The 23316-nt window shown below is 43.0% G+C and overlaps 2 protein-coding genes across 6 annotated transcripts in view; both read right to left on the reverse strand.

The window, feature by feature from the left end:
• On the reverse strand, positions 1 to 13764 carry ZNF140 (zinc finger protein 140). 4 transcript variants are annotated; one of them, XM_004323911.4, is made up of 5 exons: positions 13588 to 13764; positions 13265 to 13317; positions 11556 to 12330; positions 11074 to 11166; positions 1 to 1922 (listed from the first exon to the last, which is right to left on the reverse strand). In XM_004323911.4, exons 3-5 carry the CDS (start codon positions 11719 to 11721, stop codon positions 736 to 738), a joined length of 1446 nt encoding a protein of 481 aa, XP_004323959.2. In that variant the 5' UTR covers positions 11722 to 12330; positions 13265 to 13317; positions 13588 to 13764; the 3' UTR covers positions 1 to 735. The 4 variants fall into 4 exon arrangements, with proteins under 4 accessions (XP_004323959.2, XP_019798260.2, XP_019798247.2 ...); XM_019942701.3 differs by having other exon boundaries at positions 11074 to 11169; positions 11556 to 11682; positions 13588 to 13760; XM_019942688.3 differs by having other exon boundaries at positions 11074 to 11169; positions 13588 to 13760.
• A 5969-nt stretch (positions 13765 to 19733) lies between these two features.
• The window catches only part of ZNF84 (zinc finger protein 84), a 34073-nt gene continuing 30490 nt past the window's right edge, over positions 19734 to 23316 (reverse strand). For both annotated transcript variants that reach the window (XM_073790863.1, XM_073790865.1), the window contains one exon: positions 19734 to 20561. Coding sequence is in view for 1 of the 2 variants with exons in the window: in XM_073790865.1 (XP_073646966.1) it covers positions 20545 to 20561 (17 nt within the window). In the remaining variant the exon portion in view is untranslated. The remainder of the gene's footprint in view (positions 20562 to 23316) is intronic.

Consider the following 23316-nt stretch of genomic DNA (forward strand, 5'->3'; position numbering starts at 1 on the left):
TTTACCATGAATCAAGATTTATTCGTAGCTTTTCTGAATTTGCTTTGAAACAAAAAAACAAAACCCAAACAAACATCCCCCTGTAAAAAATCCTCCCACACCGATTCTCTCCAGTATAACTTCTCAGAACTCTTATGACTTTGCCACGCTCATTACAATGGTAGTTTTTCCCCAGGATAATTCTGTAGGTTTGAAATACTGCAGAAAGTCACTCTATGTTAAGCTCATTTATAGGGTTGCTTTTTCTCCTTAGAAGAGTATTTAAGAATTTAATAAATATTGCATGGTACATGAAGGCATTCCCAAATCATTGTTTGTATGACTTTCCTTCATTATGAATTTTCTGATGTCCAGGAAAAAGTACACCCTTACCCATGTGTTCTGTCCTGTCCTGAGCTGACAGATGCAGAATGAGACCTAATCTCTCAAAGTTTTCTCACATTTATTGGACATGTATCCTTTCCTGATAGGAATTTACAAATGTAGATTAAGGGAATCCTACCAGATGAAGAGTCTTCTTAGTATTGTTTGATTCCATCTTCTGGTATTACAAAAAGAATGAGCAGCTATTAATGGCTTTCCCATACATTCCTTGGGTTTTTCTCCAGAATACTGAATAAAGCAGAGACCACATTTCATCACAATAAGCACATTCACATAAGGCTTCTTTCCAAGAGTTCTCTGAAGTCAGAGTAAGGCATTAGCTGCTTTTTTTTTTTTTTAATCCATACATTCTTAGGTTTTCTCTACAGTGTGAATTCCCTGGTGTTCAGCAAGGAATGAGTGGTAGTTAAATGAATTTTCATATTCATAGGTGTTCTCTAGTGTGTGTGTTCTCTGATGTTTAGTAAGGTTTGAGCTCCAGCTGAAGGATTTATTGCATACCTTACATACATAGGGCTTCTCCCCAGTATGAGTTATCTGATGTAGAATGAGGGAAAAGCTCCGACTAAAGGTTTTGTCACATTCAGTACATGCATAGGGCTTTTCTCCAGTATGAATTCTCATATGTTGTACAAGGGATGCATGCCACGTGAAAACTTTACCACATTCATCACATTCATAGAGCTTTTCTCCAGCATGAATTCTCTGATGTTTAATAAGGAATGAGTGGCAACGGAAGGCTTTACTGCATTCATTGCATTCATAGGGGGTTTTGGAGGTATGGACACTCTGATGCCGGGAAAGGTGTGAAGAACGGCGAAATGCCTTCCCACACTCAATGCATTCATAAGGTTTCTCTCCAGTGTGTGTAATCTGATGGCGAATGAGTTCAGAGCCACTGCTAAAGGCCTTCCCACATCTCCTACATACATACTGTTTCTTTCCTATGTGAATTCTCTGATGTCGAGTGAGGTTTGAGGCACGGCTAAAGGCCTTTCCACATTCGGTACATTCATAGGGTTTCTCCCCAGTATGTGTTCTCTGATGTTCAATGAGGAATGATAGGTAACTGAATGTTTTATTACAGTCCTTACACTCATGGGGTTTCTTTCCCGTATGTATCATCTGATGTTTTACGAGGTTTGAGATCTGGCTAAAGGTTTTCCCACATTCCTTACATACATATGGTTTCTCTCCAGTATGAGTTCTCTGATGTAACACAAGGGAAAAGCGCCGACTGAAAGTTTTTCCACATTCATGGCATCCATAGGGTCTCTCCACAGTACTAACATTCATATGTTGAGACAGGGCTTCTTGATGGGAAACTGTCACTTGCCTGACATATCCCTGATTTCCCTGCAGCATCTCAGTATCACCCTCACATTTCCAGCCTTCTTTAAAATTGGAATACTCAAGGCCTTGGCTTAGAAATCTTTCAAATGAAAGATTTGAAGATCTTATCAAATACTGGGATGAATCATCTTCGTATATGACATTTTTTGGAGAAAACTCTTTGATCTCACCATTTGACTCTGAAGCTGAAAAAACAAAGCAAATGTTTCTTATTTTCTGTGTTGAGTAAAATAAAAACCACTCCTCCATTTTTAAATGAGAATTACATTGGAAAAAAAAATCTTAGCATTGCATTGCTTTTACAGTTATCATATATGACTCTGAAATCTGAGCAGTAGATCCAGAAATTCAGAAGACATCAAACAGAGGAGAGCTGTAGGTGAATAAGGAGAAGATTAAAAATAAGAAACTGAAGGTGAGGGAAAAACAGAACTATCAGGAAGATAAGTAATTGTAAAGGATAGGTGGTTAATCTTCCTCACCTCCAGGTAAACTTTATTTGCTGCCAGAATGACTTGAAAATGACAATTTCATAATGATGCTAATAGACTACAAGCGTTCCTCAGGTCCCACAAAGAAATGAGATTGTGTTCACTTAGTGCCTTTGGAACATCTTACAGTAACTTACTCTGAATGAATGAATAAAAAGGTTTCTCTGAATATCTTCTAGCATCCTCACTCTACCTCTAACTTCTAAACAGACATGTGAAGCTCAATTTAGGGATAACAGTGTCTTTCCATCAGATGCTTTTGACAGATAAACACAGGATTTTCTCCAGGCTAAATTTTAGTAAAGGATTTTATCATTTTGGGAGAACAGAGTTTTATAATATACAAAAGTTTAAAAAACATATCTTTATTCTTAGGAAATATGTGGAGTTAACGGCTATGATGTATACAATTTATTCCCAAATGTTTCAGGAAAAAAAAATCATATACCAAATGACAAAACAAACAGGGCAAAATATTAGCCATGGGTGAATGTGAGTAAAGGGCATATGGGTATTTTTGCACTATTCTTGCAACTTTTCTGGAAGTTTAAAATTATTTCCAACTTGGTATATAAATTCAACAAAATCCCAATCAAAATCCCGGCAAGTTATTTCACAGATCTCCAACAAACTGATTCTAAAGTTTATACAAAACAGCAAATGACCTAGAATACCTAACACAGCACTGAAGGAGAAGAACAGTCAGAGGACTGACACTTGACTTCAAGACTTCTGTAGCACTACAGTAATCAAGACAGTGCAGCCCTGGTGAAAGACTAGACAAGTAGATCAGTGGAACAGAGTACAGAGCTCAGAACAGACCTGCATAATTATGGTCAACTCATCTTTGACAAAGGAGCAAGGACATCACAAGGGAGCAAATACAGTCTTCTCAACAAATGGTACTGGAACAACTAGATATCCACGTGCATAAAAGTGAATCTAGATACAGATTTACACTCTTAACAAAAATTAACTCAAAATGGATCACAGACAAAAATGTAAAACACAAAACTATAAAACTCCTGGAAGTTAACAAAGGAGAGAACCTAGATGATGTTAGAGAGTGATGACTTTTTGGGATAACACCAAAGACACAATCCATGAAAGAGATAATTGATAAGCTGGACTACATTAAAATTAAAAACCTCTGCTCTGCAAAAGCCAATGTCAAGGGCTTCCCTGGTGGCACAGTAGTTGAGAATCCGCCTGCCAATGCAGGGCACACAGGTTCAAGCCCTGGTCAGGGAAGATCCCACATGCCGTGGAGCAACTAAGCCTGTGTGCCACAACTACTGAAGCCTGAGTGCCTGGAGCCCATGCTCCGCAACAGGAGAGGCCGCTGCGGCGAGAGGCCTACATACCGCAACGAAGAGTAGCCCCTGCTCGCCACAACTAGAGAAAGCCCACGTGCAGCAACAAAGACCCAACACAACCAAAAATAAATAAAATTCATTCATTAATTAAGTTTTTTTTAAAAAAGCCAATGTCAAGAGAATGAGAAGACAGGATGAGAAGACTGAGAAAAAATAGTTGCAAAATACACATCTGACAAGTTATTACCCAAAATACACAAAGAACTGTTAAAACTCAACAATAAGAAAATGAACAATTCAATTTAAAAACAGGCAAAAGACATGAACAGAAACCTCACCAAAGAAGATTTACAGATCCAAGTAAGAATATGAAAAGACATTCAACATCATGTCATTAGGGAACTGTAAATTAAAATAAGACACCACTTCACACCTATCAAAATGGCCAAACTCCAATTCACCGACAACAACACATGGTAGTGAGGATGTGGAGCAACAGGAACTCTCATCACTGCTGGTGGGGACACAGAATGGTGCAGCCACTTTGGAAGACAGTGTGTCAGTTTCTTATAAAACTGAACATCCTCTTACCATACAATTCAGCAATCACATTCCTTGATATTTACCCAAGTGAATTAAAACTTACATCCACACAAAAACCTGAATGTGGAAGTTTATAGCAGCTTTATTTATAACTGCCAAAACTTAGAAGCAACAAGATGTCCTTCAGTAGGAGAATGGAAAAGTAAACTGTGGTACATCCAGACCATGGGCTATTACTCAGCACTAAAAAAAAAAAAAAGAGTTATCAAGCCATGAAAAGATATAAAGGAATGAGCCTCAAATGCATAATATGAAGTGAAAGAAGCCAATCTGAAAAAGGCAAATATCCTATGAATTCAACTATATGACATTCTGGAAAAGGAAAAACTATGGAAACAGTAAAAAGATCAGTGGTTACCAGGGGTTAGTGGGGAGAGGGGGATGAATAGGCAGAGCACAGAGAATTTTTAGGGCAGTAAAACTATCCTGTATCATACTAACATATGGATACATGTCATTGTACATTTGTCAAAACCCATAGAATGTACGACACTAAGAATGAAACTTAAGGTCAACTATGGACTTTGGGTGATAATGATGTGTCAAGGCAGGTTCATCAATTGTGAAAAATGTACCACTGTGGTGTGGGATGTTGACAGTGGGGAAGACTGGGTAGGGGGATATATAGGAACCCTCTGTACTTTCCATTCAATTTTGCTGTGAACCCAAAACTGCTTGAAAGAAAATACAGTTTATTAATTTAAAAAAATCATTACAGTATTTTCAGGGAAGGTTTAGAGTATTTTAATTGCTACAGTAAAGACTGAGAGATATAAATATACAAATTCACTAGCATCCCTATAGAAAAACAATATAACTTCTTAGAAAAGAAACTGAAGAAAGTTGCTTAAGAATTAATTCAACAACAGGTGTACAGGGATTTTACAAAAAAAATTCAAAGTCTTAAGAAGCTGTGCAGATAACTCCTAAATCCTACTTTAGCTCAGCATCACCTGGGAGCTTGTTAAAATGTAAATTCTTGAGTTCCACCCCAAACCTAATAACTTAGAATTTCTGGAGTGGGGCCTGGGGATATGTATTTTAAAATGATCCAAAGGACTAAACTTTGAGAAGAACTGTGATATCTCTCTTAAGCACCAGAATATGATACTCAATTGCTACTCGACTATCCCAGAGACCCAAAACTCAGTAAGTCACAAATTGATATAATCTTTCCCTCCCCTTCAAACTTGTTCATCCTTCTTTTTTTTTTTTTAAGGAGCTAATAATACCAGCAAAAAGAGTGGTGTCAACCACAATTCCTCAATCTTCTTAATGTCTTTTATCTAGTCAATCACCAGGTCTTTCTGAGTCCACTTCCTTACGTTGTTACCGTCTGTATACCTTCTTCCATTCCCTGGACACCTCCAAGGTTCAGGTGATGATTACATCTAGCCTAGGTTATGGCAACAACTCTTAAATGGCTGTGCTGTTTCCTAGTCTCACTTCCAATAAATCTGTTTTCCAAACTGCAGCTAGAATGACCTTACTAAAATGCTCGCCTGCCTGCCTAAAATCTTTTGATGACTCCTTATTAGCCTACGGATGAACTCTAAGTTCATTAATAGGACCTATAAAACACCTGCATGATCTGACCAGTGCTTTCCCTAACCATCCTTAATTCCCACCATTTTCCTCCTTACACTTTATACTTTTGCTCAATCTAGACTGAACTTCATACTCTCATTTTATTAGTATGATCTTTATACATGCTGTAACTTTGCGGTTTTGTTTCAGTTATAAAATATGAATGGCTCCAGTCCTGTAAAGATGGAGTAAGTACACTCCAACCTGGCTCTCCCACTGAATACAAGTGAAAACCATGAACAGAATGCATAAAGCAGCTAGCTGAGAACTCTAAAAAGTAAACGGGGAACTTCCCTGGTGGCGCAGTGGTTAAGAATCTGCCTGCCAATGCAGGGACACAAGTTTGAGCCCTGGTCCGGGAAGATCCCACATGCCGCGGAGCAACTAAGCCCGTGCACCGCAACTACTGAGCCCGCGCACTGCAACTACTGAAGCCAGCGCACTCTAGGGCCCATCTGCCACAACTACTGAGCCCGGGTGCCAAAACTACTGAGCCTGCATGCCTAGAGCCCGTGCTCCGCAACAAAAGCCATTGCAATGAGAAGCCTGCGCACCACATTGAAGAGTAGCCCCCTCTCGCCACAACTAGAGAAAGCCCATGCACAGCAGTGAAAACTCAATGCAGCCAACAATAAATAAAATTAAAAAATTTTAAAAATCTATTTTAAAAAAAGTAAATGGTAGCAAGCTGCTTGCAGAAGGAAGCCAGAACACAAAGTAACACTGAAATGGTGATGAGTTTCTTGGGCTTTTCCCCCCCCTCCAGTCTCTCCAGGCCTAAACTCAAATGCAGCCTGAAAGCAGGAACTGGGCAGCAGGTGTGAGAAGAAAGAGCTCCATGAGAAGCCTCTATTTCTGTTCTTAGGAATGGGAAAGGGGAGTCCATACTGGTTAGAGAAATCTTATTGTTTGTTCATTTCTGATTCTCTTCTGCCCAAACCCAAAGCATGTTGCAGCAGCTGTGGCCATACAGGCAATTAAACCTCTAAGGCAGGGTAACCTTCCTCCCTCAGCAGAAAGATCAATGGTCCCAAGAGCAGAGAGGTAATACCCCCCCTTTTTTCTTTTTCTCTCCATCCCCTCGTTGCATGGCTGCAGAGGCAGACAAACTTGCAGGAAGTGCAGAGGGGAACCTACAGGCCTGCCTTTCTATCCAGAAGGCCTGAAAGAGGGGGTCTGGGAGCCAAAAAGGAAAGGGGACATGGTGAAAAAGGGAGCGCAAGAAGATGATCCCATAAAGTTGTGTATGAAATTCTGGGCTCCTCCCTGAGCTGTGCATGCATGGATCTGACCCTAAACAGCACACCTAAAGCTGTGAGAAGTGAAACAAAGGGGAACCCGCTGCCTAAGGGGAACCCAGTGCCCAACACCACTAGGAGGTGCATATGGGGACAAATAAGAGAGACCTGAGAAGGCTTTGAAAACTGGACTGTCATTGGAACCACATTCACAGAAGACAGGTTAGAACTGTGGCTTCAACTTACGCATATCGACAGCCTGCTTAAAGTTAACATCTCAACAGGATTTAAATAAGACCCAAAGTCTTCATACTTAAAAAAAAAAGTTACAAGTCAAAGTTATAGGACATAGAGAGAAACAAGAAGTTCATCATCCCACAGGGGAAAGACAATCCAATTATAAAACAAATTTATGGAGTATTTATATATGGACAGTGCATTAAAATGAAATTAAGCAAAACTTAATTTTTTTTTTTTTTTTTTTTTTTTTTAATTTTTTTTTTTTTTTTTTTTTTTTTTTTTGCTGTACGCGGGCCTCTCACTGTTGTGGCCTCTCCCGTTGTGGAGCACAGGCTCCGGACGCGCAGGCTCAGCGGCCATGGCTCACGGGCCCAGCCGCTCCGCGGCATGTGGGATCTTCCCGGACCGGGGCACGAACCCATGTCCCCTGCATCGGCAGGTGGACTCTCAGCCACTGCGCCACCAGGGAAGCCCCCAAAACTTAATTTTGATGTGAAAATATTTCAGTGATGTAGAAAACATCCCTATACTTTATACATGATAGTGAAGTACTGTGTAGTGAAATATCAAGGTATCTGTAAATTACATTATTCAGCAAAAAAAGGGATGAGGTGAGGCAAATACAGTAAAATGTTATCCATTATTAAACCCATAACTAAGACTGTATAGATTTATGCAAAGATAGAAAAATAGAAAAACAAAAACTAGAGAACCCAGAAACATGCGCAAAAACTGACACTTAACTTATGACAAACCAGTGAAGGAAAGGACAGACATGTCAATAAATGGTGCCTCGAGAACTGGATGTCCATGCAGAAGAAACCAAAACTGACCACTAAGTCACATGACACACAAAAATAAATCCAAAGTTGACCATGGATCTAAATGTGAATGCAAAGTGACGTTTTAAAGAGAAAATCTAGGAAAATGTCATCATGACCTCATGGTAGGGAAAGATTTCTTAAACAGATCAAAAAAATATATATATATATTGGGACTTCCCTGGCGGTCCAGTGGTTAAGACTCCGCACTTCCACTGCAGTGGGCAAGGGTCTGATTCCCTGATCAGAGAACCAAGATACCGCATGCTGCACGGCACAGCACAGCCGAAAAAAAAGAATACTAATCATAAAGGAAAAGACTGACAAATCTGACTATACTAGAATTAAGAGTCTCTGTTCATTAAAAGAGGTTTTAAGGAGAAAAGCCAGCCACAGGTAAGAGGAGGTGTTTGTAGTGAATATAATTACAATGATTTGTATCCAAAACATACAACTCCTACAAAACAAGAAAAAGATGGAGAATCCAATAGATAAATGAGCAAAAACCTTCAAGAAGCACTTCATAAATGAGGGTATCTAAATAATAAACATATGAAAAGGTGCTCAACCTCATTAGTAACTGGGGAAATGCACGTTTAAACCAGAATAAGCTACCACTGCACACTCTCCTGATGGGTGAAGAGCATGATGCCTGGCAGTACAGGGCATTTGGTAAACATGGGGAGCAGCAAGAGGAACCCCCTTACTGTGTCTGTGGAAGTGTAAGTCAGTAAAAGCACTTTGGAAAACATTCTGGCATCATCTAATGTGTGGAAGAGATACATTATCCTCTGACTCAGCAATTCCAGTCCTAGACATAAACCACAGGAACCCTGTGCCAGGAGGTACCAGGACCCAAGGACAAGAGCAACATTGCTTACAATAGCCCTAAACTGCAAACAACCCAAGAAGCCATCAATAACAGAATGGATACAAACTACTAGATGAGTATGCAAAATGCATGAATATTAAAAATAATTTTGAGAGAAGCAAATTAATATATACATTATGATCCCCTCTATATAAAGTTCATAAACATACAAACCTAAACTAGTGACTAGAAACACCAACAGTTGATAAAGCTATAAAGAAAACCAAGGAAGCTACTACCATTAAAGATTACCTTTGCAGGGGGCGAGGTGGGGGGGTGGGTGACTGGGACAAGCACCCGAAGAGCTCTTAGGGACCTGGCAGTGCTGTGTCGACTGACCTGAGTGGTGGTTACATGGGTGCCTTATAATAATTTAAGCTGCACATTTACGTTTTATGCATTGTCTGTGAGCTATTTCCCTTTTCCAAAAAGGTACTGGAAGAAACACACAAAAATTCTAAGAGCTGTATTAAAGTAGTAGAATTAGAGGCAATTTTTCCATGTTTCCCCTTTACCTCACTTCCCTTGTACATAGTTTTATGGGTTTTATTACTTTCAAAACATTTAGAAAAGAACATTTTTCTTCAACTCATCCTTTCACGAGGAAGTCTCTGGGCACTTGTCCCACCTCGTGACTTCAGCTCACACAGGGCTCTTTCCACATCCTTCCTCCTGAAGGTCTCGCTCTCACAGCCAGAGCTTGGTTTTCAAGGCATCCTCTGTTCCCTCACTAGTCCTACCATTAGTTGCTTCTCCATAAACATAAGTATTCCCCTGTTATCTCGAGAGGACCACTCCCTAAAGGCCAGTATACTTCCATTAGAGGTTTGCTTCAGAATCAACTATAGAACTTATGGAAATTCTCATAAACACATATAATTTAGGCTCCAAAGACCTTCTATGTCAGAATCTTCAAGCACGGTGCATGGCCGTATTTATTTTTAAAGAGCTTCACCAGCAATTTTATTTCAACCTAAGGTGAAGAAGGCTTTCAGAGCCCTTCTCAATCAACCTCATTGCTTCTGTTTTTCTTTCTTAATATAAGATTCCCACATCCCTACTTGGAATTTTTTTCTAAGATATATTCCAATGGTTTGTTGCACCTCTTCACTTGGAAATACCATCCTCTACTCACACCATGCATATCTCAAACTAATTCACCATGTTTTGTTTTAAACTGACCCTTTTCCTGTCTTTTATATTTCTATTACTACTATCCCTATCCAAATTACCCAGGTCTATAACACCAACTGGAAATTCCTTTCTTCTCATCGTTGAACTGCGAACTTGAGGACCTCTAACAAAGTTATTTACAGACCCAATTTATCTCACTATGCCATGCCTTCTACTCTCTGAGGCATACCACCTAAGAGAAAGTCTTAACAATATTAAAACTTCAATAAATATCATTAAAATAGGGACCTCCCTGGTGATCCAGTGGTAAAGAATCCGCCTTACAATGCAGGGGACGTGAGGTTCGATCCCTGGTCAGGGAACTAAAATCCCACATGCCGCGGGGCAACTAAGCCTGCGCGCCACAGCTACTGAGCTCACGCGCCTCAACTAGAGCCCACCTGCCGCAAACTACAGAGCCCACGCACTCTGGAACCCGCGCACCACAATGATAAGCCCAGGTGCTGCAACGAAAGATCCCACATGCCTCAACGAAGATCCCGCATGCCAAAATTAAGACCCAACACAGCCAAAAATAAACCTTTTTAAAAAATTGTTAAAATAACACATGACTGAAAGAATAAACCCATCAATTAACCAAAGTGTAATGAATCACTTTTTCAAGAGGGTTAGAACAGCAGTATAAAGAAAAATATATATACCTTTTAATTTAGACAATGGAAACATATAAGTCAATTTTTAAAAAGAAAGGGAAGAGAAACCAAAGAGAAATAAAATTCAGAGTCCAGACAGAGCTAATAATGAAAAGAAGGGACACATCTATCTGTGAGAAAGTGAGGAAAGGATGAGAACTGAAGGCAGACAGGTAAGTGGGTGTGAGTGGTCCCCTTGCTGTGGGCAAGACTTTACAGTCCCTGTATCTCCGGTACCTTTAAAGGAAAACTTTCCATCCAGCATATAACAAAGTACTGCTTTCTCATTGACTGGGTGGGTTGTTATTTTAAAAACTTCCCCACCAGCTTCTAACTCACTCACCTGAAAACAGACCTCTGCTCGCATCTTTCCCCAGCCACGGCTCTTTCCCTTGCTCCAGTAAGGAAACCACATGTGGCTTAGAAATGTTAAGACCTGCTTGCGGAAATGAAATAAATTCACAATTAGTCCCTGAATCCTTACGAAAGAGGGGCCGTTATTAGAAATGCCAGATGTAAGTATGAAAGATTTCTAAAGATTAGGTGAAGTTCTAATTCCCCTCTTAAAAGCTAATAAAGGACTTCCCTGGCTGTCCAGTGGTTAAGACTCTACACTTCCACTGCAGGGGGCTCAGGTTCGATCCCCTTGTCAGGGAAGTTCCCATGCCATGCAGTGCAGCCAAAAAAAAAAAAGAAAAGCTAAAACAAACAAACAAACAAAAAAAACTTACCTCCCTTGGGAATGTTCAGCCAGGTAATCAAGATTCGCAACAGCCATCCTAAAGGTCAAATTCTGACTGAGGGGAGATGAGAAGAAATACCTACCCAGTGAGACCAGGTGGCCATAGTTCTCCAACATTACATGTCTGTACAAGTCTCTTTGAGCAGGCTGGAGCCATTCCCACTCCTCCCGGGAGAAGTCTACGGCCACATCTCTGAATGTCACTGACCCCTGAAATGACACACAGACATCTGCACAACCAGCACCCATGCTCCCAAAGGCTCTGATCAAGGAGTGAAATGAGTCCCACTGTGTATGGTGGACAGTGTATACAAGTAGCGCAATGACAGTTTTCAAGATTCTGAGTAATTATTAAGAGTATAAGGAAGAGACTAGTTGTTTTGTTTTACTGTATAATTGGAGAAAAGACGAAAAAATATACATGCTTTGTCCTGAGATAATTTACAATTTTGTGGAAAATAAAGGACTATACATGTGAACAACATGAATTTCTGGCTTTGGTTGCAAAAATTCTTAAGATCTCACCACGCTTTATGAATAATGAAGACAATCCCTTTACGTGTAATAGGGAGAGTATATTTTCCTTAATACCAGCCTATTTTAATATGATCTGGCAAGAATTTCTTCGTAGGCACAACTGGCTGTAGCAGACAGCAGCAGCTCCCGATTAAGGGGTACACATTCAAGTTTACCACAGCTAACCCCGTTTCTGAAGAAATAGCTGTGATACTTAGCAATGTCGCCGAACAAGACGCTGAAGGCTACAGTACAAGGGCCTCCCAGGGTGGAACCTCCAGCTTCTTCCCTTGGGTTCAGGATGAGTAATAAGCCCCTGTTTGCAGCCTGGTTTTGCAGCACCTGAGTGACCCACATAGCTGTTAGGCATGAACAGGGATTTTTAAAAGTCCCAAACTAGTAACAGCCCCAGAGGTATGACAGAGTTATATTTTACAGTTTAAAAAAAATTTTAAGTGCCTATAATCTGTTCTAGATTACTGACTAATAAAAGAAGCTGTTTCCTAATGTAAACAGTAGGCTCTCCAGAACGGAAGGAAACTGGACTTCCAGCAAAAGTTGAAGAGCCTCTGGCTTTGGAGACAAGTATGACAGAAAGTAGGACAGAGAAGTGACACTAAAACCAGATGGACTAATTTGGAAGGGCTGGTCTTCTTATCCCCGACCTCTGTGAAGCACAATTGCCAGCCACGCATTTAGCCTCCACCAAAACAACAATAATCAGGGTTCCTTGCTAGAGAAACTTCACGTCTTGCCTAAAAAATGAGCTCGGTGAGTTCGGAGATTTTGTTTTGCTCCCCGCTGATCCCCAGGACCTAGGAAGCGCCGTGCAGGAGAATCACGTGGAAGGACTGTTAACGTGCAGACTGCCAACCCGCACACGCACAGGTTCGGGTTCACAAGGCTGGGGTGAGGCTCGAGAATACCCAAGTCCAGCAAGTTACCAGGTGATGCCGACAGAGCTGATCCAGGATCACGCACTGAGACCGCTGATGCAGGCGTGAAAGGAGACGCCCAACGGAAGCAGGAGTCAGCGAATGAACGGCAGCGGGGGCGAGGGCAGAGAGTGAAGCCCTCCACGTTCCAATTCCGGGGAAAGGAGGCGCAGGACAGCCCGCTCTAAGACCCGGCCGCCCGGTCAGCGCCCGCCCCGCGACCGGCCCCGCCTGCCCTCCCACGTCCTCTTAGGCGCCAGAAGGGCGGCAGGGGGAGAAAGCCTGTGTTCCCTGTCCGGAAAACACAGTCGCGCTGAGGAAGAAAGGAAACACCAGCTCACCTGAAACATGGCTCACGGCAGGGCCCGCGGAGAACCGAGCGTGGAAGGCGGAGCTGGCGGGGAGAGCGACAAGCTGACGCGCGCCCTCGTCACGAGGGTCTGGGACGCCCGCGACAGCTCCCTCCCCGCCGCGGCGGGGGCTCCGAGCCTGGGCCCGACCCGCGCCCCCAGCGCCGCTGCCTTTAACGGAGCCGCAGCTGGGGCGTCTCCTCCGCGCTGCTGGCCGGGCAACCAAGGCTTCCCAAGCTCGGGGCAGGACCACCGCCCCCGGCCCCCCGGGCCCCGGCGGCGACAGGCTCGGGCAGGGCGGGCCCTTCCCTTACCTCGGCCCGCGCAAGCAAGGCTCTCGGCTCTGCGACGGGGACCCCGAACCAGCGTCCCGCAAACTGCGCCTTCCGGAGCCTCAGAGACCGACCGCGACCAAGCCGCGGGCCTCAGACAGCTCTCCTTCCCAGGACCCACCGCGGCCTCGGCGCGTCGCGGGCAGAGTGCCCGCCCCACTCCCTACAACTCCCAGGACACCCCGCGCCCGTAACAGGGAGAACGGGGGTCTCAGACAACTACACTTCCCAGGGTCCACTGCGGCCTCAAACTGAGGCCTAGCCGTCCACGCTCGGACTACAACTCCCAGAACCGACTGCGGCCCCAGCCGTTCCATTCAGGGCCTCCAGCCCTGGCCACGGCAGTAGCAGCCCCCGCAGCCCTGAGGAGTCACTACTCTCAGAGCCTGGAGCCCCGCGGGGCGGCCCAGCCATGGCGGCCTGGACGGCGACCGCCCGCACGCTGAGGCCAGACTGGCGACCTGTCCGCATGAGCAGAGGAGGCAGCCGGGCTCCCCTTGCAGCCCTGCCGTGGGAGTCCGCGATTCCTGGGGGCTTCCTTCTCCCTGCGCTGGTGGCTCGGTCCCGAGCACGGGGGAGGTCTGGGGACTAAGCACCTACAGAGCTCCAAGCCCAGGGGATGGGAGGCCGGGTGCAAGCTTTGTATTGAAATGGAAGGGTTAGGAGAGAGACTGGGCCCGCTGAATCATGGAATATTGTTCTAAGTGGAGCCAACAGTTTATGAGTTTATGAAAAAAAGATTAGAGACAACAAAGGAAAATGTGTTATCAAACAAACCTTGTGTCCACTCACCTGCCCGCAGTAAAGCCGATCTACTGACACTGGGTTGTGATGAAGGAAAGTGCAGCGTTTATTGCAGGCGCCAAGAAGGAGTCCAGGGAACTAGTGCTTAAAAGGCCTGAACTCCCAGAAGGCTTTCAGGGAAAGGTTTTTAAAGACGGGATGAGGGAGGGGGGGTTGTGGGGTGTGTGATCGGCTCTTGGACCTTCTTCTGATTGGTTGGTGGGGAGGTCATCAGGAGTCAACATCATTGACCTTCTGGTTCCATCTGTTCTTCGGTCTACGGTGGGCAGCCTACAGTTTACTTCTCCCAGCTGGTAGGGGTTTCAGAGCTGCAAAACAGCTCAAAGGACACGGCTCAGAATAGTATCTACAGCCCTTGAGGAGGAACTAAAGTTCCTTGACTTTGTTGAATAGCTAAACTATTATTATTTTGTCTTGCTTGACTATTTTCCTTTCTTTCTGCATTTTCTCACTTCTCTGATTAAATTTGTTCTTTGGAACTTGGGGAAGGCCTAGGAGGCTAAAGTTTTTCTACAAATAAGAGGCAGGTGGAGAATGAGGTGGGGCGGGGAGAGTCTGTCCTGGGAAGGCCCCATGGGGTCCTGCTTGGTTACAGTCCAGTATAAAAGCTGGAAGAAAAAAAAGGAAGAAAGAAATTCACTGGCCTGGTGAAAAGAGGTCAAAGGAGAGGTGGCTTGAAAGGAAGAGACTGAAAAAGTAAGCATCCTTGTGAAGGAATGTTCATGCTGTGAAGTGACAAGACAATGAAGAGTTTTAAAGAGGCTGTGACGTCTCATGTGCAGTGTGGTGCAGAGTGGTAAGGGTGAACCAACAGGAAGAAGGACTTGAGCCAGGAAGGCCACTGAAGGCAGTGCTTCTGTATCCTGGGGCCCGGGAACTGGGGCTACGGAAGACTGATTCAGGAAACAATTTAAAAGAAGAATGTAAAGGACCTGGTAATGAATTGGATACATGGAGGAACTAGGTTTCTTGCTTGGGTGAAATGCTTCCAGAAGTACATTCTTTAAAACAGCTTCTACCACTGTTATCCACTCTCATGACTTCAACTTCCACTTATACAACTTGCCCAGATATTTTGGTTAATCATCGTATTTCACTATGACGATAAAACACAGGATAAGACAAGTTTAGGATAGAAGAAATGGATTCATTCGGGACATGTTGAGATCAGCGTGTCCGTGTTTAATCTTAACTACTAATCTTGTCCAAAATATTATTTCTCACCTGCAATCTTGCTATAACTTCACATCAAATTCCTCCAAATCTTTTCTTTATACAGAAGTCAGCCTCACGTTTATAAAAGCAATTCCAAATATATTCCTCTGCTTAATATAATACGATGGCTTTTGATTGGTCTGAAGTAAAGGAAAAAGTCCCTAACATGGTCCTCAGTACTCAGCATGATCTTACCCCTGTCTTGTCAAGCTCTTCTTATGGTATTTCCCTCCTCTCTGACTGTGCTAACGTTCTTTCCCTATATACCATACATCGCAGGACCTTTGAGCATGTTAATTTTCTCTAACCCTGAAAAGGTTATCTATCCCTTCATACAATAACATAATTAGTACATTTCAGTTTATCCTTCATATTTCAGCTCAAGCAACTCTTACTCAGAGAAGTGTTCTCTGATCCCAGTGTGATCTCCGAATAAGGTTCCTTTGACTGTAAACTCTCCTTGAATCCTATACTTATTCTCTTTATCATTTACAATAATTTGCAATTGTATTTGTAATTATTTATGTGTATTTATGATTATTTGTTAGTAATTATCTTCCTCACTAGCTTATAAGCACTATGAGATACACCCATAGCTAGCACATTGCTTGCCACAGAGGGCTCAATGAATGACAAATGGACAGCACCAAAATTTAATATTGTTGCATGGTGAGTGAAAATATCTTGCTTTAATGTACTTTTTGCGATACTAAACAACTGTTTATTGACTAGGTCTTATTTATCTTGTGTGAAACACCTGTTCATGTCCTTTGCCTGTTTTTCCATTAGGATCCCTGTGTTTTTATTATTGATTTGTAGGAGTTCTTAGTGTAGTGGGATTTTATAACTTTCATATGTATGTTTCAGATACAGCATATTCTCAAAAGTCATTACTTGTATATTCCCTTTGGGGTTGTGTGTGTGTGTGTGTGTGTACATGCAGTAATTTGAAATTTTTATGCAGTCAAATCTATCAGTCTTTTCCCTTCTGACTTTTGAATTTCTCTCATTTAGAAAGGGTATCCACATACCAAATTTTAAAATACACCCTATACTCTTCTAATACTAAATCCCCTTATATCTGGGTCTCTTTCCTCTGTTTTGTTCCACTGATCTGTTCTTCTATTCCTGTACATATCATATGGTTTTAATTACTATAGCTTTCTGGGAGGGCATGTACCCTCTTTTTCTCTTTTCTAATTTTTCTAGGTTAGTGTTATGAGTTTGCCTCTCTGGGTAAATTTTAGAATCATCTTGCCTAATTCCCTATGCAAATTCACTAGAAATTCAGTTGTGACTATTCAATCTGAAGACAGAAACAATGCATTCCATATAAGGGGACAACTGAATGACGGTGGATTTCTCATCTGAAACCATGGTGGCCAGAAAGAGATGGCACAACATTTTTCAAATGCTGAAGAAAAAAACAAAACTGTAAACCCCTAATTCTCTATCTAGCAAAAATGCTCTTCAGAAATGAAGGGAAAATATAGACGTCCAGATGATGAAGACTTTCAGATGAAGGAAAGCTAGGAATTTGTCACCAGAAGGCCTAACTGTAAAAGACTGGCTAAAGAGGTTCTACAATTATAAAGGAACTGGTAACAAAAGAAAAAACAACAGTGGAAATAAGGGTAAACATAATGGACTGTCCTTCTCATGAGTTTTCAAAATCACATTTGATGGTTGAAACAAAAAATTATAATACCATCTGATGTGGAACTTAAGACAGTTATATTAATGCATGGGGAGGGTAAAGGGACTTAAATGGAGGTAAGGTTCCTGCACGTCAGTCAAAATGGTAAAATGTCAATACCCGTAGACTGTGTTAAGTAGGGTGTGTATATTGTAATACCTAGTGAAACCACACACACACACACACACACACACACACACAATACATAGAGACACACTCAAAAATACTTTGAATGATTAAAAATAGAATTCTAAAAAATGTTCAAGTAACCCAAAGAAAAGCAAGAAAATGGAAGAGGTATGAGAAACAGGAAACAAAAATTGTAAAAAGTCCCAACGTATGTTCATGTACAGAAACAGTACACACACCTATTTAGATGTGATTATACTATATATTTTTTGCTGTTTTTCCTTCTCTTTCACAAACGTACTAAAAATTCTCACTGATTACTCTTTCCTCTGCCTACAGCACTCTGTAGGGTCTCCACTCAAATTATCTTCTCACAAAGTCCTTTCAGAACTACTCCATCCAATTGCAGCTTCTCTCACACTCAAGTTATTCTACATCATATTGGCCTGTTTTGTTTTTATCATAGTATTTATCTTTACTAGATATCTTCTTCTTTTAAAATTTTTTTAATGATTATTGTCTACCTCCCCTCATTAGAATATAAGCTCCTGAGAACAGAAACCTATTTGGACCTTTACCTCATTGCCTAGAACTGTGGTACATGATAGGTAGCACATGGTATGTATAGGCTCATAAAATATTTTTTGCATAACTGAATATATTCAGTAAGTATCTTTGTAAATGTGATGTGCATGCTTGCATTGTATCAATTTATCATAGGTTAGTCAAATAGATAAAAGACTTAAATGTTAAAAATAAAACTATAGGCAAGTAACAAGACACTTTTATAATCTATAACATTAAATTTATGAGGTGAAATCTATGCTTTATAGTTGATCTCAATATATGTTTGAAGAATCTTTTTCATCCATGATATTAAAAGTATTCATATAATTGTATATGATGCTTTTATTGTTTCTTATATTGCAATTATAAAATTATCCCTTTTGGAATTTCTATTTTTTAGTGTGATGTAGGGATGCTGTGTTATTGTTTTGTCCAAAATGTTTGGTTGTAGGTCCCCAAAACATGTATTGAATAAAACATCCTGCTCTTAATTTTTAAATCAAATTTCTTCAGTGGCCCAGAGATCACATAGGGACAAACCAGAAGTCTTCTGTTCAAACGGGCTCCCAGACTCTGTCACATGAAGCTAACTTTTGAACATATTTTTTAAGAATAAGAATATAAATATATCCCCCTCAGGTTTCTCCTTTTATTGACTAACTTTTTCCTGTTCTATGGCCATAGTTTCAGCAACAGGGATCAGAAGCAAGAGACAAACCAAACCTTATGAGCACGGTGTACACGTTTTTATGGACGCATGTTTTCATTTTCCTTGGGCATATACTGCTGAATCCTGTGGTCAGTACACATTAAACTTTTTAAGAAACTGCCCAACTCTTTTCCACAGTGGTTGTACATTGTTTTACGTTCCCACCAGCGATGTATGAGCGTTCTGGTTCCTCACATCACTGCCAACACTCTGTACTGGAGTCTTTTATGTCTGGCCATTCTCAGCTTAATTGTTTCTTCTAAAAACATGAGACAATCCAAATGTCCATCAATAGGTGAATGGATGGACAAACTGGCATAACCATACAGTGGACTACTCAGCAATTAAAAAACAGACTACCGGGGCTTCCCTGGTGGCGCAGTGGTTGAGAGTCCGCCTGCTGATGCAGGGGACGCGGGTTCGTGCCCCGGTCGGGGAAGATCCCACATGCCGCGGAGCGGCTGGGCCCGTGAGCCATGGTCTCTGAGCCTGCGTGTCCGGAACCTGTGCTCCGCAACGGGAGAGGCCACAACAGTGAGAGGCCCGCGTACCGCAAAAAACAAAAAACAAACAAACAAACAAACAAAAAAAACAGACTACCAATACACACAGCACCATGCACAAATTTCAAAAACATCAGGATGACACAAAGGCTTACTTATTGTATAGTTCCATTCATATGAAATTCTAGAAAAGACAGAAGTAATCTACAGCGTTGGATGAGAGATCAATTGTTGGGGTCAGCGGTGGGAGTGAGATCTGACTGGGAAGAGGCATAAGGGAAGGTTTTGAGTGATGGAAATGTTCTACATCTTGGTGGGAGTGGTGGTTATACAGGCACAGATATTTATCAAAATGCATGGAACTTGGGACTTCCCTGGTGGTCAAGTGGTTAGAACTCTGCACTCCCACTGCAAGGGGCCCGGGTTTGATCCCTGGTCGGGGAACTAAGATCCTGCATGCCGCGTGGTGCAGCAAAAAAAGAACAAAAAAGCATGGAACTTGAACTCTACATTAAAATAGGTACACTTTATCAATAAAATTTATTTTAAAAATGTGGTTCTGAAGAAAGAATGAAGATGGATACACTAAAATTTGTTAAAGGGACAATCTTTAAAATAGCAGGTCTAACCCCGTAGAAAGCAGCAATTGATCAGAGCCTGGGCCCTGTGGAGGACAGATCTATCGTGTTTTATAAGAGGTAGCAAGTACCCAAGATGCCCTGATAATGCACACATGCCTCAAAAGGTGGGAGGTAAAGCCCCCAAAGACTTAGGAGCCTGATATCAGTGACGTTTTTAGAAGTTTAGTGAACCAGCAATGCTGGGACAGCCCTCTAAAGTAAGGGATGAGGTACTAAAACTCACACCCCACACCACAACACTTTGAATGTGGAAGGCAGTTGGGGACACGCTTGGAAATTCTATGTGAATAATTTGTGGGTATCTTGGAATGCTTCAGTTTTGAGCGGAGCCCAGAGCAAGAGCTCGGCAGCAAGGCCCAGGGCCTCATCCTCCAGATGAAGCCACATGATGCCGCAGCTCTTGCTGTGTTAGGACCCGAGGCAGATGGGATGCTGTGAGGAGTCTTCTTCAGTCTCCAATAGAGCTACAAAGCCCTCGGATTCAGTAGCAAGGCCATGACTTCTGTGGCAGAGAACGACTCTGCCTTGGAGAAACAGATTCTGGCATGCCACGCCGGCATGCTCTAATGACACCAAGCCTCACTGCTGTGCAGTCATTGACCAGTGACGGCCATCCTCAGGTGGATTATCGGGTTCGTGGACTGCTGCTGCAATTCATCGTTTTGTGGAAATGATTTATTTGGGACCGGGCCCTGGAAAGTCCAAAAGTAAAAGGTTTAAATGGGGAGTCCAGACCCCTGTGTCCCTCGTGGGGGGCTCCCTATGGCCACTGGCCGAGGAGGAGACAACTCAGGCCTGGCTCACAGATGCATCAGCACCATCTGAGGGACCACTGATGTGCAGCCCCCATTCTGTGAAGACCCTAAAGGACAGTTTTAAGGGAAAACTTCCCAGTGGTCAAAGCTGTGAGCAGGACTCTTGGAACCGTGCTTCATGGAGGAGGAGGGGTGGCTGGGAACGTGGATATGGACCAATTGCTTGGTAGAAGTAACTGACTCAGCTGGTTGTTAGAATCCCAACAGGAACAAAACTGGGACAGCAGGGACAAGGAAATATGAGGGAAAGGCCATGTGGTTGAGCTCGGCACTTTGCTCGTGGACATCAAGCATGTGGGGTTCTGTGTTTCACACTGATGCCGAGAAGAGGCAGAGAAAGAAAACGGGACAGGGTGACTCATCTTGTGCAGATCCAACGACCCATTTTAAGCAAAGATAGTGTAATAATGGGATGGTGATCACGGGTAAGTCCACCAGTATTAACATTTATCTGCTTACACAGAAAGTCAGTAAAATGGCCTGTGGACAGTTCCTAAGTTTTACAGTATGTACTTGTGACCCAATGACAGGGTCTATCCTCAAGGATATCCAGCTTCTACACTTTTTATTACAAAGATAAGACCTTCATAAGCTGTCCCTTTATTTTGGACCTTAAGATCCCATGATCAGTTAACCACTTCCAAAGGTCTCTATAGGTCCAGCAATTCTGACTACCATCATGGCCTGAACCCACTGCAGTTATAAGAGGGGCGGGGTGGGGGAGCAGCCATTAGCGAATGACCGTAACGGAGAGACCCTTAGCTCGGGACCGTCAGCCTGGCGGCTCGAGGTCCCACTGGGCCAACAGTCAGACGCGCAGGGGTCATGGGTCAGAGAGTGCGGTGAAAGGTGGATCGCAGCCTTCTCCCCAGGGCTCTCCGGGTCCTCCAGCCTTGGGGCTGGTGGGTGAGCTGAGGGCCAGCTGGGTCCTGGGAGCCTGGCTCCCTCGGTGATGATGGCTGGGCAGGGTCTGGGGACCTGGCCCTGAGGGCGCCACCAGCTGAGATCTGCCTCTTCAGCCGGGCCTGGGTACCGGCGGGAGGACCCAGACCGGGTGCTGGACGAGCACGCCAGGGCAGGGTGACCAGCCCGTGCAGGGACCCTTTGCTCACAGGCAGGACCTGGGCCTTGGGGGCGAAAGTCAAGCCTTGGGACTTTGAACAAGTAAACGAGGGATAATGATGTTGCTTTGCTCATGGGATTTGTTAAGGGTTAAAAGCCGCCAGGAGGCTTAGAAACAGAACAGAGACTAGCTAGCTTCTGTTTTGTTAGAAGTTTACCGGAACATCATGACCTGACGGTGACCTGACCTCAAGAACAAAGGGTCTGACACCAAGAAGTCTGCAACAGCTACCCAGGCCCCTCCCTCACCTTTCTGTAAAAGGGCTTTGGGGAGAGCTTTCCAGGAGTTCAGGGTTTTTAAGGCATGAGCCACCCGTCGCCTTGCTTGGCCCTGCAATAAACCTTCCTCTGCTCCAAATTCTGACGTTTTGTTATTGTTTGGCCTCACTGTGCTGTCGGGTACATTGACTTATGTTTGGTGACACAGTAACCATGCCCACCTGGCTTCTCAAAACTAAATTCTGCTACCAGGACTGCTCCCTCGCAGAATCCTACACTCCCCTCTGATAGCAGGGGTCTCACTTCAGCGGCAGCATCTTCCCTCTTCACCCTTAGCCGATAAGCACATTTTCTTTTATAAGATTCAATTTATCAAAAATTCTAGACCTGGCATAACGTTAAAGCAAGCAGATGCGTGGTTAGGGCTGGTATGGGGGCGGCTTGGAAAACAAGCACATTGTTACAGGATGCTGGGACTCCCATCTCCCCGTAGTGTCTCAGTGTCCGGGTAAAAGAAGTGTCTTCTGGTCTCTCTTGGGGGTCAAAATTGTGGAGAAATTGGTGAGTGAATTACTCGTGATAAATCTAGATCAACAATCATATTTCTTTAAATACTTATGCAAGGAATTTCTGCTGCCTTAGGATTGGCCTCTACCATGTCCAGCTTTCAGTTAATTAACTGAACAGAAACAAAGGTACTGACAGATCAACGACATCAAAATCTTGTTCATTGTAAAAGCTAATAAATAAACTTCTGCCAAGATGGAACAAGAATAAAAGGGAATTCACAAATATTGTTAATGAAAAATTCAGGACTTCCCTGGTGGCGCAGTGGTTGAGAATCCGCCTGCCAGTGTAGGGGACACAGGTTCAATCTCTGGTCCAGGAAGATTCCACATGCCGCAGAGCAACTAAGCCCGTGCGCCACAACTACTGAGCCTGTGCTCTAGAGCCCATGAGCCACAACTACTGAGCCCGCGTGCCGCAACTACTGAAGCCCACACGCCTAGAGCTCATGCTCCGCAACAAAAGAAGCCACCACAGTGAGAACTTCACACACCGCAATGAACAGTAGCCCCTGCTCACCGCAACTAGAGAAAGTCTGTGTGCAGCAACAAAGACCCAACACAGCCAAAAAAAAAAAAAGAGGAATTTTTCAAAAAGAAAAATCAACATAACAAGATGCAAAGATTCCAAAATTAGTAAGAAAATACCTGTAACTTGATGTCAATAAATGTGTAAATGACTAGAAAACCAGCCTCCCCAAACTTCCTGAATAATCTATAAAGTA

This window comes from Tursiops truncatus, chromosome 13 (assembly GCF_011762595.2).
Source record: "Tursiops truncatus isolate mTurTru1 chromosome 13, mTurTru1.mat.Y, whole genome shotgun sequence".
Taxonomy (NCBI): Eukaryota; Metazoa; Chordata; class Mammalia; order Artiodactyla; family Delphinidae; genus Tursiops; species Tursiops truncatus.

Bases quoted from the DNA above. Each gene is read 5' to 3' on its own strand.
- ZNF140 (XM_019942688.3), bottom strand. From the start codon at position 11,721: ATGGGTGCTGGTTGTGCAGATGTCTGTGTGTCATTTCAGGGGTCAGTG. The intron at 11,170-11,555 runs GTAGGTATTTCT...CATTTCCGCAAG, and splicing joins TGGCCACCTGGTCTCACTGG to CAGGTCTTAACATTTCTAAG. The intron at 1,923-11,073 runs GTGAGTGAGTTA...TTGTTTTTTCAG, and splicing joins GAGCAGAGGTCTGTTTTCAG to CTTCAGAGTCAAATGGTGAG.